Source organism: Cyanistes caeruleus, chromosome 3, assembly GCF_971803275.1.
Source record: "Cyanistes caeruleus chromosome 3, bCyaCae1.hap1.1, whole genome shotgun sequence".
In the NCBI taxonomy this organism is placed as follows: domain Eukaryota; kingdom Metazoa; phylum Chordata; class Aves; order Passeriformes; family Paridae; genus Cyanistes; species Cyanistes caeruleus.
This window is the reverse complement of record NC_141703.1, coordinates 8,982,792-9,003,321: the sequence shown is the minus strand read 5'-3', so window position 1 is coordinate 9,003,321 and position 20,530 is coordinate 8,982,792. Positions and strand designations below refer to the sequence as shown.

Here is a 20,530-nt window from a genome sequence, read left to right as displayed (position 1 = left end):
ACTGACAGCAAGCAAGCAGGAAAGGTCACATGTTGGTTGGATCAGCTGCCATTAACTCAGGATTGGACACTCAGCATGGGTGTAGGGCTATAGAGCTGTCCACTGTGTTGTCACATATCTAAGGTGATGCATAACCTTACAGAGGATGGATAGAAGAGGAATTCATGGAACAGCAAATTTTGGTGTTTCCGTAAGGAAAGCAAGAAACTAAGTAAAGAGTTGGACAGAGGAGTAAATGAGTCAGTAGTAAGTCAGGATGTTCCTGTGGTGTGACCAGCCCTCTTCTGCTTTATTAGCTGGCCTATGACGGTAGAAAAGATTTTTATACTTGTCTTTGTTCAATCCCTTCTTCCAAGCCACCTTTGAACTATTTAGTCAGTTTGAACCAAGAGTGTCAGAGTAGAGGACTAAAGTATAATTAAACCCCTTCCCTTTAGGAGAAGGGACTGTTTTAAGAGAAGGTAAGGCTGTGGTTTGTGGGAGCTTGGAAATGAAGAAGTTTGAGAGAAAAGTCAGGAGAGCATAGAAAAAGCACATTTGTCAGAGAATGGGTGTAATTAGTTCCAGGGAGCTCCAAGTGCTTGTAACTGCTGTAAAAATCTAATGTGGATCGATGAAGGGAAGTTTCTGCACCATAGCCACTAACTGAAAAGCTGTATTTGATATTTCCTAGAGAAGGGCATACTGTTTCCTTTTGTAATGAAGGTGGTAAAATGAAACATTATTTCTGTTCTGCAGCCACTTCAGTAACTCTTTATTTTGTCACTAGCCCCTAATACAATTTTGTTTGAAGAAATTAAAAAATATTCTACCTTTTCTGTTTTCTTTTTTCTTCTCTTTGTGTTTTCCCCAGTTTCCCAACCTGTGTGTCAGTGTTCTGGTGTTCATTCCCAGAGAACATGATATGCCGAGTGCCAGATGCCAAGGCAGAGGCAGTGACTTGCTCTGCTCCTGGTGGAAAACATCCTGAAGCAGGGGGGAGTCAAAGTCCCCCTTTTCCCAACACAGTTCCAAGTAGGCAGAGCCATCAAAGGGATTGTGACTCATGGATGTGGATTCTTGTGTTCTGTCTTGTTGTTGTTTTATTTTGAATGTTGCAGAAATTCATAATCAAGTTTCGTTAAAAGGGTGAAATGTTAAAGACTAACTGAAATTTATTGCAAAAAGAATGACCCCATTCAAGAGGAAATGTATATTTAATTCACTGCACTGCTGCCACAACAGAGCAAGGGAGCACTCCTGGGTGCTGCCTCTTCTATTGATGTGTGTTTATTTGGAGGGTTGTTGCTAAACCAGCTGTCTGAAACTGGTGGGTAATAAATGGCAAAAGAAAATAATAATGCAACAGATGAAAAAAATAGACCACCAGCTAAGTCTTTCATGTCTTGTTTATTTTAGTAATTTTAACAGTTTCTTCATCACAGATATTTGGGTTGTGACAATGTGATTAACCATTAAATGACACTAACTTTATTTTTATTCAAGAAGCAAAGGGCAAAGGTCATTTGTTTTGGCATAAAGTAGTCTGTCAAGAAAAATTCTGGCTATTGAAAGAGGTTTTATATATATTCTGAAAAAAAAAAGTAAGCCCTCTGCTTCTGTCAACCTACAATACTTAGAAACAACAAGCTAAACACTATGGTAGTGAGATTTCAGAGTGCCTTAATGTCTGCTCTTTATTCATATTTATTTGCTGCTGCCTTTACAGAGATTTGATGAATTTGCTTTAAAATCAGTTTGCTCCTTCATCCCACATATTGTAGTGCCACTCCTACAGTTTTGTTAGCAGGCTGGGATGTCTTCATGGAGCACCGTTCACCTCAGCACTGCAAGTACTGCAGTCTGCTCTTGCATGATGAGTTACGGTGTTGGGCAGGCCAGGCTGGGAACGTTAACTTTCCCTCTTTGCTTATTACAGCTGTGGCCGACCTTTTTTGCAGAAAGTTTTGCTTACTTTGGGCTTGGAATTATAGAAAGTGAGGACATCTGTGTGGTGTGATATGTTGATGTATAACCTGGTCTCTGAATACTGGTTCTAACCCTTCAGAGTAGGTAATTTATTAATAAAAAAAACTTTTAACCTCATGATGTTCTACTGACTTAGTTAGGCAGTTGCGCCTTTCTCTTACTTTGTTGAAAGCTTTTATTTTCCTGACTTTTCCCATCCCAAAAAAGACTCCAAGAGCTGCGCTATTCTTGCTTTCTCCAGATGCAGTTCTTATTGGCTCTCTGCCTGGTGGGTGCAATGAGCTTCAGGCACTTTCTTAACTGAGAGCATCTCCTGTCTGTTCTCTTTCCAAGATGAGGTACAAAGAACATGTGAGGTCTTGTAGTGCAAGTTCCTTTGCCAAATCACAGGTCTTGTTCTGCCCTTGAACTTTATGCAGCCATCCTGTTTTAATCAGTACCTCACTCTGAATGAATTTCCATGTGTTCATTCTGATTACAAAAAATCTGATCTATAGACTAAAGATAATGAGTTGACTTGATGATCTCTGCAGAGTGAATTTAAATGTTAGTTAAGGTATAAGGAATTACAGTGGAGAATGTAATACCTTGAAAGTTCAATTAGGCAAAATACGTTGCATTTTGTTTGAAATTATACACATCCTCTTATTTCGTATTAACATTTTTGATACTCTGAGTTTGAAAAGCCTTGAAAAATGTTAAAGCATTCACTATTTCAAAGGTTATCTTTTTCTTGGATAGTGTTCCTATACTCCTGAAATCAGCTGGCATGCAGTACTGGTATAACTCAAAAGAGGGATTCATTTTGATCCTGGAGTTTCTAATACTGATGTATTTGCACCAGTATTTGGGAATCAAGAGAAACCTGTTCAAATTGATTATAATTTGCAAACTCATCAGGGTATTTCCTCTTTTGTTCACAGACTTGAAATTTGCAAGTTCCCTGCCTTGACAGCAATCACCATGGATAGTGGTAAGTTTAACCTACTGAGTGTGCATTCTGTATTTCCTGTGAAATGGACAGTAACACACCCGAAAACTGCTCATAATCCCAGTCTCTTTGCACAAAAGATGCCCTCTGGCATTGAACTGACTTTGATGTTACAGATGATGCAGGTCTTTGCCCACACTGAGCTGGAGTCATGCAACATGTTCTTACAGAGCTATTATTTGCAGACCATAAAAATCATCACAGACTTATTGTGGGCCTTTGAAAGCTGGCTGCAGAATGGAGACCACAGAGATGAATTTCCGGCCTTGAGTACTTCAGTTTTAACTGGTTTTAAGTTTGTCTATGTAACTCATGATTCTCAGAGCAGAAGTCACTTTTTAAAATTTATAAATAAAAGCACAAATCATTTTTCTCCTTCCAGCCCTAGCCAAACCAAATGGATTTATTAAGATGATCTACAGAAAGATTTAATAGCAGCAGAAGCTTCAAATTTAGAGCTAAAATGTTTTTTTTTTACCATTTAGGAGTGATTTTAGCCTGCTTAGATGTTGGTAAGGAGTCAAAAATGGAAGTTCAATAATGGTCTCAGTAGAGCTCGTCTTGGTGTCCAGGCTGCTCTGGGCTTTGCTTTGGTGGCACTTCAGTGTCTCAGAATACTTTTCCTATGCTGCTGCTCCCTGATCCCTCTGTCACTACAGACCTAAAGCCTGTTTCCTTTCCCTGTGACAGCTTCAGCTGGCAGGCTGCAAAATATTTATCCTCTTGTGTCAGTGCCTGGCTCCAGTTCTGATTGAATTTCACCTTGCTAGAGTATCCATTCATGACTAGGATAGCAGGCAGGCTTTCCAGAGGATGTGTAATAAATTGATCTGACTGTATTGTTCTCTTCAATAATAGTAAGTGAAACTAAGTCTTTGGAAGCTTTCTGATACAGAAAAACTTGGTAAAAGCCAATTACTACAGTTACATACAGAGCACAAGCATGTCTGAAGAAATGATGTATTCAAATACAATAAATGTGGTAGTTGTATAACTTCATCTATATCCTACAAAAATTGAGGAAGTAGAAGAGACTTTGGATGATTTGTGTCATATATAACACCAAAATAATGATTTTTGACTTATCTATTTGCTAATCTCCTTAACAAAGTGAAAAAGTGACTTATCTTGCTTCATTCCTTTATTCTTACCACATTCAAGTCTTCCCTGATTATGTTCAGCTCCACGGTAACACCTGCTGTGAATTTAGCCATGCTGTGGCTTAGCTAGATGGGCATCCAACCCAACTGGGCTTTTTGCACACTCCTATCCAATTATATCTGAGTATCTATGTCATTATGGTCCTGGGATACTAAGAAGTCAGAGTAGGTTCTGCAATACAGTTCCATTAGCTTTTCTTACAAGATTCATCAGGCAGTGCCTGATTCTCATTAGATCCCTGTATTTCAATTGCAGGTTTTTATTTCCTTGATACATTTTTATTGACTTCTCTATAGTATTTGAAGTCACTAGGATTGTGCAAAGCATTAAAATTGTCACGTCCAAACAAACAGGTTAATAGACTTCATTTTTATTTCCAGCCTTGCAGGGTTAAAAGGCATTCCTGATCTGGACTAGCCAGAGATTGTTATTTATCTGATACATTCATAACTAATATGTTTTGTATACTGTATTGTGAGAGAAGACTGACCTAAATATGAATTGTTCAAGAAAAACTTTTGGGGTTTATATTACATATTACATATTACATATTACATATTACATATTACATATTACATATTACATATTACATATTACATATTACATATTATATATTATATATTATATATTATATATTATATATTATATATTTATATATTTATATATTTATATATTATATAATATTATATGTTGTAGTGATATATTGTCTATTCTTGAACTGAATTAACACTTTGCTGTTCTTCATCAATGCATTTCATAAATGTATCATTATCTCCTTTTGGAAAACTAAAGTATTACCTAAAACCTCATGCCAATATGTATCAAATATATTATTTCTTTACATACCAGCTTTTAAACATTTATTCTCTTTGGAAATTGGAAAGTACATGCAGAAACAAATATTTGTATCTTGTTTCTGAGAGCCACAATCTTTAAATTCAGGGTATTTTCAGCTACCTGCATTTTCCCATGTTTCTTTTCCCTCTGCATCTGATACAAAGCTGTCATCATTTCTCTCATTGCCCTTTTTGGGGATGGATTCCAGCGGTGAAATGAAATTCTCTAAGTTTTATCTGCTGGAGTGAGGGAAACTTAATTTACAGTGCATTATCTACCCTTCAGTGCCTCTACATATGGGCACTCTTAGAAGAGTCTGGCCTGACACTTGTTCCCTTCAGGAATGCCTACAAGGAGGTGGGGAAAGTAGGAAAAGCACTTGCAGTCCATCCCTAGGCATGGCTGTGCGCTGCATTCCTGATATGGATGAATCCCTCAGCTCATCACCTTGAGGTGATCACTGAGGCATGAGGCTGAAAGAAACCAAATTATTCAGACCTAGAGGGAAGTGAGGTCAATTGTGTGGGAAGTGGAAAACAGCCGTCTTTTATTCTTTGCTTTTTGAAGAGACTTCTGAATATTAATGTCTATGTTACTTAGTCAATGAACTTACAAAATAGGAGATGTCCATGTGTTCACCTGTGGTGCTGAAGAAAACCAAATTTGCAGTAGCTGCAGTTGCAGAACTGGATGCACTGAACCCCTAGCATCCTCATGGCCTGGTAATTTGTGTGATGCAAAACCAGTTTCTTTGCTGCCCTCCTTTTATAACATCAAAAAATCAGATGATTAAGGGAAAAAAAAACCTTTCAGAGTAACTGCAAATGAAGCAATGCACAAATGATTGTGTAGGCCAAGAAAGTGCTACAAATGCATTAGTGTGGCAATGCATTGAATCATTATCCCCTCTTGCTGGCACTCAGAGCCCAAGAACAGCGTAGCACTGACTTGATGTTCCTGCTTCCTGACCTGAAATACCTGGAGAATTCCTGCATCATGCACTGCAGATGTACCTCCTGGATAATTCAGCCTGATGGATTTCAGAGTGTTCCCGGTTACTGCATATGTAAAAATCATTGGGTTCAGTGAGTTTGATGGAAAACTGGAACATCAGAAGGAAAGAGATTGCTTCCAGCTCTCTTCCTTGGACAGCAAACTAAGGGAAGCAAATAAAGAATACCTGTGTCAGAACACTGGTTGCATTTTAAGATTGATTTATTTGATTCATCAAGTAAGGTGAGGTTTTCTGTATGGTTCAAAAAAATAGAAAGAGACTACTTCCCCCCCACACCCTCAAAAGAGCACCCATTTCATTGTTGAGAATTCTGGAGTGAGGGGACCAAGTCTGCTTCAAAGTTGCGTAAGAAAACTTACAGACTTAAACATGGATAAATGCAGCTGTCTGCTGCTTGTGACTCTGGGTAATAATCATGAATATTTATATCAAAAACTTCAGAGCATTCTGGTGTGATGCCCTCAGGCAGTTGCAAATATCATTTTTGATGTTGACAAGCAGGATTTGTTTGTTCTGTGTCAGCTTCAGCTGAGCATGTCTGTCTCTTCCAAGGACTCTTCTTGGGCACCAGCTTCAGTCTTGTTTCACCACACATGACTACGATGCTGTGGAGTCTGTGCATTTATGATATTTTAGCAATAACTGCTGAAATTGTAGGCCCAGCTGCTTACCACAGTGAGCAAAACTAGGAAAGGCCTTTTATCATATCAAATAAAGGGGAAGACTTTGAAAAAACTTTTACTCAAAGGCCTGTCTTCTTGGAGCAATTCTAGCATGAGGTTTTGGGTGTCTATTTTAGAAGTGACCTTTATTGACTCTCCTCTTCTTATTCAGTGTTCTTAACAGAGGACAAAGCCAACTCTGTCTTAAAAAGATACCCAAGAGCCAACACGTTTCTGGAAGAAATAAAGCAAGGTGACATAGAACATGAATGCAGAGAAGAAATCTGTAGCTATGAAGAAGCAAGAGAAGCATTTGAAAATGAGGAAAAAACGGTATGTTTTGTGGTGTATGTAAAGATGGGTAGGGTGTATTTACATTAAAATTTGGGGTGTGCTGAGTGCTTGTGTGTTTTCCAACATTGCATTAGATTTTTAAATTTGGTTTTTGCACAGGGAAATTTTACTGGAAATTCCAGTGATTTAGTGGCAGCACAGGGAACCTTTCAGATTTCTTCCAAAATTTACACAGATGACACATTCCACTCTTCAATGGCTGAGCTGTACATCAAAAAATAACAATGTATTATGGCATACTGGGCGTTTTAAGTTCTTGACATCTTTTTGTTGTTACTGATGTGTATCTCACACATATCTGGGGAGATGGATAAGGCTGGCATGAGAATTTTTGGATTTATTAAAATGAAGTTGTAGGACATGTGGTATCTTTTCAAAGCTGCTTCTTTCTGAAGCTATGAAGTGCCTGCACACATGTGCTTTTTACCTCCCAAGCTTGACTTGGTGTGACTATTCCTAATGATAGCTCATTGTGTAATTCAAAATAATGTGTGCAATGAGACAAGTTGTATAAAATTCTAACCCAATATCACTTCTGCTTTTTGTTCCAGTCAATAGAGAAAGCATGACCTAAACATGTGGTCTCTCAGCTTCTTTCTCCCATTTAGAAACATTTTGTGCTGTGGTAATTAGTATTTATTTGGGAAGTAGTAAAATATAGATATAAATAATTACATTTCTTTACTGCCACAAGTGGTGAAGGAGCTTCCAATAAGGTCCTGACCTTTTATCCATTTCCACTACTGTATCCTTTTTCCCTGGCTGCTGTATTCTGCTGTGGGGAGTTGCTAATGGGCCAGGCTCTGTTAATGTGCAGTGGTGCCTGACCAGCCTCATTTACTTGGGCTTTATTTAGTGCATTGTCCCCCAGCAGTATCCATCCACACAGCCACTTAGTAGTACTTAACATCTGTGTCCCGGGGGAAGGGAATGAATGCAGTAGACTGGGAACATGATATAGTATATCAGAGAAACGCAGGATCATAACTTTCATAGTAAAGATAGATTGGAATTCAAATAAGAGCTTGTAGCTTATTTATTTTATGATAACTTTTTTTTCTAATCTCTGTCTTTGTATTTTTTCTCTCTTCGACTTGCTTCTTTATTTTTCTGCAGCCTTCTGGGCAGGTCTGCAACATGCAGATTTGTAATATTAAAAGAATATTGAGCAGTTCCCTCAATTTATTTTTGGTGCATGAGTTTCTAATTAGCATTGTTTATGTCAAGTGTGCATACATGCCATTCAATATTTCCAAGACAGGCTTGGGAATTTTGACAGATTCAGAATTATTATTTAAAACTATAAAGTTAGTTATAAAGATAAAACTCTTATGTTAGGCTAGAGCCAACAGGGAAGAATTTGCAGAAATTTGTGGGTAAAATAGAATATGAAATTCTGTGTTGACAAATGTAATGCATGTGGAGAAATTTGGAACATTCATTATAATATATGATTGGCTCCAAACAGAATTTGGGAACAAGAGCTGGATTTCAATCTGTGAAGACTTCAATTTAATGCTGAGCAGTCAAACAAAGCCAAAATAAAAAACTCTTGAGTTCTAAGAATCTGAAGTAAAGGAACAGGGATCAAAATAAAGTGCTTACCCACATCTTGAGTGTGTACAACTCTCATCTCCCTATCTCTTTAAAAGCAAATTAGTAGGTGAGGAAGGACCAGAGAAGTGTGGCAATTGATCAAAGATATGAACAGACTTGTGTAACAACAATAGATCATAAAATAATTGAATCAGGGAATATGTGATAATGCCTGTGAGATGAGGGCTGAGCTGAGGTCAGTCACTTGCCATCCTTCTGATAGCAGAGTTAAGAGGGCCTCAAAGGAAACTGGAAAGGTGCAAGTTCAAAGCAAACAGAAGTCTCTCCTCATCACAGCTAATGGAGCTGTGTACTGCTTTGCCACAGGATGTCTCAGATCCTGAAAGCTTGTATAGGTTCAGAGAACAGTGATGTAAATGAAGGGAAGATGAATCAGTCTGGAACCATTAATTAAAAGGAATCAACTTTGGCTAATGGAAGTTCTTGAGGTACAAATATGAGAAATCTAGGAGAGGGTCCCTGCCTGCTTGTGTTTGAACTCTTTCAGCAGTCTCTAATGATTACTGTCAGAGAGAAGTTAACAGATAAGGTGAGCCCTAGGTGTGATCTTGTAAAGCTGTTTATTGGTGGTGCCTGTAGCCTGCAGGCAGCACTGCATGTGGTCACTGGTCAGATGTCAGAGGTGAGGCTCAAAGATTTATTCAAAGGTTGCCCTGTGAAGTATCCGAGTGTGACTGTAGCGCTGATGTTAATTTAATTTCCATTAACTCATTTTTTTTAAATTAAACTGCATGAAGTTTTTAAAAGCTGAAAGTCAAAGATTTTCATTCCTGTTGCAAATTTTCAGTGAATTTTAAATATTGCAAAAATTGCCAAGTTCTCCTTGTTGCTTTATTCAAACAAAACAAACAATCTACTGCTAAAAAGATTAGTGAGCAACTCAAAACTTGTCAGCACCAGATCTAAAATTATATGATCAAGTAAAACTTCCAGTGTCTCTCTGTGTGTAATTATGGATGGTGGATAAATATTCATAAGAGATGTGAATCTTCTCCTGCTACTTGAAATTGGGGGAGACTAGAAGGGAAGAGTGTAGCGGGTGCACTTACTTCCCCTTAATACTCTGTTCTCACCCTCTGCCTGGCAAATACCAAGCAGTCTTCTGTCTGGCTTATTATCAGTCCCCCTTTAAAGCAAGTCAGGAAATTGACAAAGAATCGTTTGAGGATGACAATGCTGCCAAATGTAGTAAAGGTGTTCCCCTGAAATTCTCAAGAGAGTGTGAGTCTTGACTTCCTCGTGGATTCCTTATTTGATTCAGCATTCAGATCCAGCTAACTGATAATGACTCTGTTCTGAGGAGTATTCCAAATGAAAGGGAAACTGAATTCTGGAAAATTTTGCTGTAACTGTCTTTGGGATGCCTTTGAGAATTCCTTTTCGTTATTTCAAACTGGATTTGCCAAAGCACTAAGGTACATTCAGAGAAATAGCTCTTGGCAGAAATATGTTAGATGTTTTCCAAGTCTTTTCCATTGCAGTTATCTGATTCTGTGGCCTGCTTAAGTTTTTCAGCCTTATAAGGCTTTTACACCTGGTATTCCCAGTTGTACAGCACTCAGGGATAAATGATTACTGAAGTGCCCTTTTCATTAATCACAAGTTAGTAATTTTGTCATGCAGAAAGTCCTTCCTGTTGTTAAAGAGACCAGCAATTGTGGGAGGTATGTTTGTGCTGTGAGTTTTCCAGTTTATAAATTACTCTTTAACTTTCTGTGTGAGTTTTACGGATACTTTGTAAATTTTCAGTCTTCCCCCTCTTGGTCTTTTTCAAACAGCAGGGTTTTGCAAACAGCAGCTGTACAAATCCTCACACTGTGCAAACTCATCTAAGTTGTCTGTGGCTTTGTTGGGCAGGATTTGACTCTGACCAGATGTCTTGTACTCCTCCTGCATCATCCCTTTACTTTGCAGTGTAGCTGTGGGGTGGCAGAGCAGAGGGAGAGCTTGGCAGCTGTGCAACTTAAACCTGAAAGATGAATTTCCTGGAGTTCCTGTCAGTTGTGGCATTCTGGAGCTAAACATCTTTGTGCTTCTCTTGGAGAGCTGACTTGCAAAAATGCAAGCTGGGAACCCGGGATCTGGTATGCCAACAAGGTTATTTTTTGTGGGGTTTTGTGGAGTTGTTTTTTAGTTGGTTGTTTTTTTTTCTTCTTTTCCCATGAAGAAGAACATTTAAAGATCTATCTTTTTTTTTTTTAATGACTAGACAAGTGTTTCTTTCTTAGTGTTTTTCACCTCTGTGCAGAACTGTATTCCTCTGTCTCTGTGAGACAGTGTTAGACCTAAAGTAATTTCTGACTGGGGAACAGGGAATGTCTAAACTGTCTTGAATTTTCTTTGCCTTGAATGTAAATGCAAGAGGACATTAAACTACTTTCATCCTTAAGGCAGTTTAAACTCTTTAAGTTCTTTATGCATCTGTCTGGTCACATCACCAAGTCAAACATTCCCAAAGCAGCACACCCTGTTCTGCACTAAGTGCCTGCCACTCTGGGAGAGCAGGACATATTTTCTGCTGCATTGCCTAGTAGCAGAGTGCCAAGGAGAGATCTTGCTGTTTCAGCTTTCTGAAGATACAGAGACATTTTCTACAGCACATAGATCTGACCTAGAAGTAACATAGAAACAATATTTAAATACCAGTCACTACTTGCTACCCTTCTGTTGCAGGAGGTGCATTTCCTCTGCAGTCTGCAACACAAAATAGATTGTTATAGGGGAGAAGTCTGATTTCTTCTTTTTCATCAAAACTACCTTTCTCCTCCAGAGAGTCTTTAAAATGACATATCCTTGCACAGTATATTCAGTGACTTTTAGTAAATCTTTGGTCTTAAAAACAAACATTGTACAATTTTATTTCTTTGCTGCCATTGAGGCCACAGAACAATTATGTGTGAAGTTCAGCTCCAGCACATACCAGCAGCATTTCACAATCCTAATTAATCCTTTCCTGCTTTTTTTTAGTTAACAGTATATTATTTATTCCTCTAAGTAATCTAATTAGCTGTATTCTATCCAGATGCAAAAGTTATAGGTATGCTTAATTGCCTGGTAGTCTGGTGGGGAGAGGGTGAGATATTTGGTTCTGCCAGGTTTACTCATGCAGAGATCCCAAAATCCTCAGTTGTACAGCTAATGGCATTTTTCAGCTACTTTTGTTAGATTTCTGAAAATACATTTTTCTAAACTCACAGTGGTTGGTTTGAAGTTCACTGTGAAATACATGTCAAAGAGGGCCCTTGTAGACCCTCTTTGTCTAGAGTGTTTAGAGTCCATCTTTGCAGTCTTTCTTGCTTTGTTTGAAGCCAATGCCACCCAACACAGCTTAGATGTTTTGGACCCGGGCTCACATGAAAGAGAGGCATGGTGACAACCTGCTTGTGGTGTCAAGCCTTAAAATTCAGGGAAAATGTCAGATCCTGGATTGGTGTAGGAGTTGAAATTGTTTTGGTTTTTGAATTTGCACATAGATGTAAGAGCAACTGAATTTATCTTTGGAAAACAAAATTTACAGGAGAGTCAATTGTTTCATGTACTTGTTTTGTTGCTCTTCACCTGAGTAAATTCTGATCCAGAAATGTTGATAGTGTGTGTTTTACCCGTGGTGTCCTGGTCCTGCCTTTGCACAAGGAAGCCTGACCTCCATGCTAGAGGGATTGTGCTGCTTCTGGACTCAGGCTGCCTCTGGGGTCAGTCAGTGGCATTTTCTGTTTAATGCTCATCATGTGGCAGCAGGCCTGAACTAAAAAAACATGATGGATCTGATTTGTCTGTGCACAAAGTCAGCCTGCAACCTAAATACATCATTTACTAGCAACTGAGAAATTCCATTTTCAATTCTACCTGGTGACTATTTTATAAATAGTTGCATGAAATGTGTGCTGTCATTTAAAAGTAATGTGATGCTGGCAGGAGGATGGGGGGGTCTGTGCATTTTTAAAGAAAACTAGAGTTCAGAGATTCTGGCATGGGCTGGGGGGTGTCATTAATTACAGCTTTTTAGGGGTTGGATTTTAAATTATATTACAGTATACTAAAATATACTGAATTATGACTATAAAACTCAGTGGAAATGTTGCATAGTAGGAGAGACTTTACAGGGGAGGATGGCTACTCTTTTGAGACAGAATATGCTTTTCTTTTGTGCTGTTTCTTCATAGCATTCACTGCAGAAGAAATCAGAGGGTAACATGATATTTGTGCTCCCACTTGCTCATATTAATACAGCAGAGGACTTACAAGTATTGGTGTCCCCCTTCATCTTTGTTTTTGCTTGTTCATATTTTCACTTTATGTTCCATTTATCTGTAGCTATGCTCTTATGGTTTCTAAAATATAATAACCCGTGTAATAGTCTCATAGTTATGGAGCTATTTTTAACTGTAAACAGAGGATCTGGATCAACTCAAAATAAGCTGACAGCAATTGCTGTATGAGCCAGAGGGTGGGGCATGTCTAAATTATGATAAAACAGTGCAGCATAGTTGCAGTTTGCCAAAATGATCTGTCATTGTGAACCAGTGTTTCTATGTCAAATTGTACTAGTGTATTATTGCAATTTTTAAACAAACCCTAAACTTATACCTTGGTGCTGACAGATTCTGATCCACCAGATGGCTGATGTGCATGCTGATTAGGCAGGGGCTTTTGAGATTTTTTTTTTTTTTGTAGGTTGTTTTGTGGTTGGGTTTTTTTCTTTCCTGAGTGTATTATTGCATAGTTCTGTTTCTGCTGCATGTTTGTAAACACTGAGTGTAGATATAAGAATGTTAAAAGTGGTGAGGAGTTTGTTTGCAAAAGCAAATCCCTTTTGTATCACTAATCACATGAAAAGAAAAATTGAAAGTTTGTGTGTGCTTATCCATGCCAGTTCTTATTTTAACCATCAGTATTTGAAATGCCTTTTCTTTTTCCTCATTATTTAAAACAATTTGCTGACATTGCTTGTTTTTTATTAACTGTGTTATAGTTTCTGACATATTGTGTCTTGCTCTTCTAGAAGGAGTTCTGGAAAGTCTACAAAAACGGACTCCAGGGAGAAAGTAACACAGGACATAGCTGGTATTCATTTTACCTTGCATTTCCATTAATCATTGGCCTTTTTATTATCCTCATTGTCATTTTTGTCATCTGGAGATGCCTGTTTAAAAAGAAAATGCGTAGGCAGTCGGTGTACGTGCACAGGGGAGCCCACGGAGCGCTGGGCGATGGTGCTGATGGCAGAGGGCCCCTCCCGCCGCCTCTCAGCATTGTTCATTCCCCACAGGAGGAAATGTATGAAGTCAGTGGGCTCTCTCCAGGAGGTCTGAGCTATTCGGATGCACGGTCAGACTCAATATCCACAAGGCTCTCAAACTGTGATCCTCCTCCTTCCTATGAGGAAGCCACTGGGGAAATCACTGTGAGAAGAAGTGAAACTGAACAACATTTAGATCCACCCCCACAGTACGAAGACATTGTGAATTCCAGTTCAGCCAGTGCCATCGCACTAACCCCCATTGTCACCAGTACAAAGTAAAACAATAAGAATGCCATGGACCTTTTAAAAATTGTTAATCATTTTGTAGCACTTTATCTTGGCTTATTATGCATTTCTGTAATTTAACGGACTTGTATACAATGAATTTACAATGAATTTCACCTTTTTTAGGTTCGCTCATTCTTTGGGTTTGGGATTTTTTTTTTCCCCTATCGAATGTCTTAAAAGATAAGGAATCTGTATTAAGAGTGTAGTGCAGATACAGATGTGGTGCTCTGTTATACTTCCCAAAAGTACCTCTGTTTTGAAGGATGTCAGTTGTTTTATTCCAAACACTGTCCACATTCCCCACAAGATTTGTGGGATCCCCCTCCCCTTTCTTACTGCAGACTGTCAGAATTCCCTGCAATAGGGAATCCTTAAGGAACATTTTAATAGTTATTTACACTAGAGAGGACTGATTTTGCAGTATTGCCTCTTGTCTGGTTGGTTCCTTTTTCTCACTTGGGTTTTTGTTACATGCTGCACCCTCTCCTGGCCCTCAGGAGGCTGGGAGCCTTTGTGTTCAAACCAGGATCTCGTGTAGAGAATACTGGTGTAAGAGCAATAATTCCAGAGTCCTAGCAGGAGAGATGTATTCTAAAGCTTATGCTATTACAGCTCAAAATTCTGTAAATGCTTAGAAGCTGACAATTCAAGACACTAATTGGTGAGTTTAATGGTGTAAATTTTTGTCTGTGTTCTGCCTTTTCTGTTTTCCTATCAGGTTTTACTTTTTTATTTTAGGGGTGAGAAGTGTGCATATGTTAACTTGAAAGTTCATGCAACAGTAATAGTGAAGTACTCAAGAGTAAATAAAATCCTGATCATGGACTTCCTGTGATTTTCACTGGGACCAGGATGTAATCTATAAGCACATACACCCAAAGGCATTAATTACCTTTTTAAAGGGGGAAAAAGGAAAGAAAATCAGTGTCTGTGATTTCCTTTTTTCCCCAGCTATGAACACCTTCCTCAAGGTTTCGCCAGCTATAAATTCCTTCCTCAAGTTCTGATACTCCCTTGCCAATTGACTGTACCTTGTGTGCACCTTGTACTGGTGCCTGTGGAAATTCTTTGCAGAGAATACAAATATCCTTTTTCAATAGCAAATAAATTTATTGCTTATCCATTCCAACAAGGAATTCTAAGAACACGCGGGCATAACCCCAAGCATTAGTGTGGAGTAACTTTTTGAGGCTGAAGAGATGGATGAAAGTTACATAGAAGCTTGTACAGAATTTTATCCACTTGGTTTACATGGTACAAATTCTAGTGTGGTGATTATTCTTTCACAGGTTGATTTAAAAGTTAATTGCTCGCTTTAGTTTCTGAGTATTAAGTTTGCTTTCTTTCTTCCCACACCAAGTAGCATGGCATTAGCTTAGTACTGTTCTGTGTTCTACTAATCAATTAACACCAATTGAAATGTGTTGAGCCCTGAAGAACTGAATTATGTTGGCTTTCTTACAACAGAAACCCAAATTGTCTTGTTTCAAACACCCCAAATGAAATGCCAGTGCCATCTGTTTGATAATTGCTCTTAATGTCCTTCTCATGGGGGCTTGGCCTAACTGTTCCAAAGGATTTTTATGGAAGGAGACTGGAAGGGAATGGATGGTTATAGATGGGTGTGTAAGTGCACACTTCAATAAGAATATGATCTAGCACATTGACAAGCAGTGTCAGGAGTTCTCATTTTTGGCAAAGAGCAGGTTGCCTTTGTTGCCTTCTGGGGATCTTCAGCTGCTAAGGCAAGTTGTATTAGAGATGAACTCCTGGCCAAACTCCTGACTCCACTGCCAAAACTGTAACTTGTATTAATATATAATAGATATATTAAGATAAGCACAGTATGTTTTGGACACTTGTAGTAAAAACTGCCTGGGTTTTGTTTGTGTACTGTCAGACCTTTTCTTTTGAAGTGGTTTTAGCTCTTGTGAATCCTGAATTGCCACCTGTGGAAATTAAAGCTCCTTTCATACCAAGCAAGAGTTAATAAATACAGTGCTTTAGGCGGATTCACCAGAACAAAGTGCCTCATCCCAGCGTGCAGGAACCACCTCAGAAAGAGCTGGTACTTCAGTGTCTGTGCCATATTGGCACCTCCTGTGCCTACCAGCACAGGTAGTAATTTTAGCAGTAACTTCCTTGTCAGACTTAGGACTTAACTCTAGGAAATGCATGGAGATCACCCATGTCACATTAGATTGTGAAGCAGCTGTCATCATCCCCTGAACATGGGCAGTCTGCTTTAGTAGTTCAGAGATGAGCTGGATTTTCCCTTTTTTCTGTGTTTTCTTTACTCTGTATTCCACTACCACTTTTAAAGGGTTTGTTTCTGGCTCCTAAGTTGAATATGTTGCTTTATCCTGTTACTGTGTCCTGTAGATACTTTTACGTGCAATCCAAAATTGATGTTTGCCATTCCAAAAAAAGTCACAACCAAAAGCTGAGTGATCATGAGTTGAATTGATTGGACAATGCCTTTTCCATGAGTACAGGAGTATGAAAGCCATTGTGGGCTATAAATTTATGTCTTGGTGAATAAACTTAACATTTAAATGAAACCAGTGTGGGACAGTTGTGCAAATACATTTCCTCTAAAATATGAATAGTTTTTTTCCATGTTGGAATAATGTCAACTTACAAATTGTTCGTTCTGTTTTGTGAAATGTGGGAAAATAGCTTAGTCCTGTGGTTGGCTTTTCAAACCTGATTGAAAAATAAAATTTTATTTGTACTGGGGTTTTTTATAGCTTTTTTTTTTCTTGTTGTTTTATCTATCCTGTAATTGCATTGTCATGCAATAAATATAAATTTATAGTTGTACCTCTCTAAGGTTTTGCAACTCTGAATGCAGTGCTGTCTTGACTGATGACATGAATAGTCAGGAAACTGTCTTTCCCACTTCTGAATGTAACATTGAATTTCATCTTGTATTGGGATTGAAATTATTTAGCTTCTAAAATGAACTTAAAGGTGGCACTGTTTTAAGAAATTATGGAAATTAATGATTTGCTTAGATGATATTAACATAGTGAAGGTTGTTCTCTCTTCACTGTATGTAAATAACTTCTGATTACAGTATTGTATATTTTAAAGGGGTTTGGTTTACATTAAATTATCCTATTTAAACATTTTTGCCTATGTTTATAGAACATTTTTGTAACATTTGTTTTTCAATATGCTAAATAAAAATTTTTAAGATGCCTCTAATATTTCAAAATACCAATTTTACACAACTGCAGTGAGTATTAACTTTGTGTATTTAAGTGGTCTTTTAATTTTCATTGTTCTCTGGACTTAATCAGTTTTTATGAACCAATTTTTTGATGATATAAAATACAGATATTTTGTTTGTGGGTAAGCAGGTCTATTTTAAAATTCAGGCTCAATTTTTATCAGAGTTGTGAATTTGTATTGTTTCCTGTTTAAAAAAAAAAAAAGTCTTTAACACTGAAATGAGCTCATTTGCTCAGTCTGGTGTTCACAACCAAGGCTGTGGGTTCAATCCCTGTATGGGCTGTTCACTTAAGAGTTGGATTTGACAATCCTTCTTGGTCCCTTTGTACTCAGAATATTCTGTGATTCATTGTAGCCATAGCTAAGTAAGTCACAGGCTGAGGGAAGGGAAACTAGCAAAAAATGTTGAAGTTGGAGGACTTAATTTCAAAGTTCCCCTCAGCCACTCAAAAGTGATTACAAAATTTCATGTCAGCTCTAGGAATGATGAATTAACAGAGAACAAAACCAAGCCCAGCCTTGTGTATTGATTCCTGCTGGAAACTGAAGGTCTCCATTCCAGGCAGCACAAAGTGGGTGTCATCCCTTCCCTCTCTGGTAATCAGGATAAAAGTGTCCCTGGGATTGCTCACCAGGGCAGGGTCTGTGGGAGAGGCTGGAGAAGCTCAGAATGAGGTTTGTGCCTCACAGCAGTGAACTCAAGTGCAGTTTTGTGCTGCTCATAACAAAAGGGCAAAGAAAGGTACTTGAAGCAGCAAAGGGCAGTGACTTTCCAAGCTGTCAGTGCACAGTGTGGCCCCGTGCTCCCCTCGGGAAGCTTTCATTTGTGTATCCCAGGCCAGCACCATCCAAACAGGATGCTCTGCCCTGGGTTAGCTGGAGCTTGCTGTGCACACACACACACACTTGTGTCGTGCCACACATCCATCAGCAGGGGCTGGCATGTGCACATGGTTTAGTGCATGGCTTTGCCTGTAGGCCTGGCTCCCAGCTATGGGAACGTGGGGGATGCGATGCTGAACTGGTGTCATGAATCTCAGTGTCTGTAAAAATCAGATCATTGCGCAGGTTACCAGTGATGAATGTTCATTATTTATTGTTCCTCGTGCCCAGAGCTCTGTGCTGGGCTCCTCTAAATCACACTCATAGATTTCTTTTTATTTTCTGCATAATGTGAGCTTTGTAAATGTCTCCTAGTGCCGCTTGCTGATTTTTAAAAAGAAGGAAAACCATGTTCAGCCGAAAGCACTGAGGTGACATCTGTACTTTTTCATTGCTTGCTGTGCACACATTTGATTGATTTGCTACAGGGTAATTGAACTTTGAATTTTGCCAGAAAGTTGAAGTGCACTTTACTTCTGTGGGGGTATCTCGGTAATTGTATTTTTCATTTGGCAGTGAGTTATTGAATGCTAAGTAACAAGTCAGTGCAAGAAAGATCTTGCTTATACTCTCTTGACCATATCTGTCTATCTATAGATATAGATATCTCCAGCACATGTATTATACAGCATATTATACAGGACTTGATTCCCATTTAGATCTCTGCAAATGTCTGCTGTAATATTAGAGCTGTGTCCTCTTTGCCTGTCCTCTCTCTGTGTATCATGCAATAAAGACACACTGACTGCTGTGCTGTTTTCCCCTTTAGAAACAAAGCCTAAGGATCAAAACGACAATTTTCAGTGTGCCCTGCTGTTTCCTTCTCCACTTGGAAGCACTGTACATAACTGTGTGGCTCCCAGGGTTAGCTGAGGAGCTTAAAGCAAGAAGGGAGCAAGTATTTAAAAAATTCATTTTGATAATGCCAGCAATGAAATCTCTGCATAAGGAATAATCTGTACCAGACTGTTTCCCTGGCCTTTCCTATGGTGTGGGATGTGTTTTCCCACACAACAGACCTTGGATTAATTCCATGGGTCAGAGGCTCCCAATTTGATTTTTCTTTATTTTCTCACTCAGCTCTTGCCGCTGGCAGTGGCACAGCAGCCGCTCTTGCCCAGGGACTCGAGTTGTTTGGTGACACACAGCTGTACATAGGTGTCTCTGGGACCCAGGCTTCTCTGCTTTCCTCCCCTGACCTTGCTGGTCTGCTCACACCCAGGCCAGGCAGTGTTTCAGTGCTGGACAAAGAGCTGAGGGGATGAACTGGTTTGGGACCAGAGGCAGGTGAGGCACATTGTGAGGCACAGTCTGGTATCACCTCTGGCCTTTTCACTACCAGTCTGAATGCAGCCACCTCATGTGGGTTGTTCACAACATTAAAACCACTGCAAGCAGCACTTCTTGCCAGGACTTAATATGAAAAATGGTCTTGTCAAAGGAAAGCAAGGGCAATAGGACCAACTCAAACATTTTCCCCAGCTAGTACCCCTAAACTCTCTTGGCACAAATAATGTTATTGCCATTTACTATTAGAATTACTATTTTATTTTTTTCCTTATGCTTTTGTTGTGTCTGCTTTTCTGTTCATGACTGTATTCTAACCATAGGTTTTTCTTTATGGCTGGGTGAAGGTAGAATATACATGTAATCATGAAAAGCTACATGTTTCTTTTTTTTTTTTTCTGTTTCTGGGTGAGTTGGGTTTTCTCCTCTTAGCTTGCTGGTTTTTTCATTTTGTTTAATAAAAGTGCTGAATAATGACACCTCCTTTTTCTGCTCCCCCTAAAATCTTTCACATGCTCCTTTAGCAAAGTGCGTAACAGTTTATATTTTATTGTGCCGATTCCCTAGAAGAAATGTAGCTTTGAAAATGATTTTTAATATTATTTTCTCTTCAGTCATTTTTTTCTAACTTTTGAAGTGTTACTTGTAGCTTAATTTCCTTTTTCTTGCCTAATTGTGCTTCAACCCTCATTACCTTGCAGCATTTCCACACAGGCAGCTTGGCTCCATGAAAACACTACCATCTTCTTTATTGGCAGGAATGTTTAAAAAAGGAGGTTTTTGCTCTGCAAATTGTTTTCAGATTTCAGCATTTACTGTTCTGCATAACCCAGCACTGACTTCCTGAAACTGGTTCACAAAATCCTGATCCCAGTGCCAAGCTGTCAGCACACCCCTAGCCTTGAGGAAGGCTTGCTCTCAACCCTGACCTTCACCCACAGCCCTGGAGCAAGGATTTGAACTTGTGCTGCCTCCATTGCAGGGCATTA

General features: G+C 38.9%; 1 protein-coding gene across 5 annotated transcripts in view; it reads left to right on the top strand.

Moving 5' to 3' along the window:
* Positions 1–17,345, top strand: part of PRRG1 (proline rich and Gla domain 1) — a 32,743-nt gene extending 15,398 nt beyond the window's left edge. For all 5 annotated transcript variants that reach the window (XM_086879760.1, XM_086879762.1, XM_086879761.1 and 2 more), the window contains 3 exons: positions 2,892–2,941; positions 6,807–6,967; positions 13,608–17,345. In XM_086879760.1, the coding sequence (XP_086735886.1) occupies positions 2,892–2,941; positions 6,807–6,967; positions 13,608–14,126 (730 nt within the window). In that variant the 3' untranslated portion in view covers positions 14,127–17,345. The remainder of the gene's footprint in view (positions 1–2,891; positions 2,942–6,806; positions 6,968–13,607) is intronic.
* Positions 17,346–20,530: the final 3,185 nt, after the last annotated feature.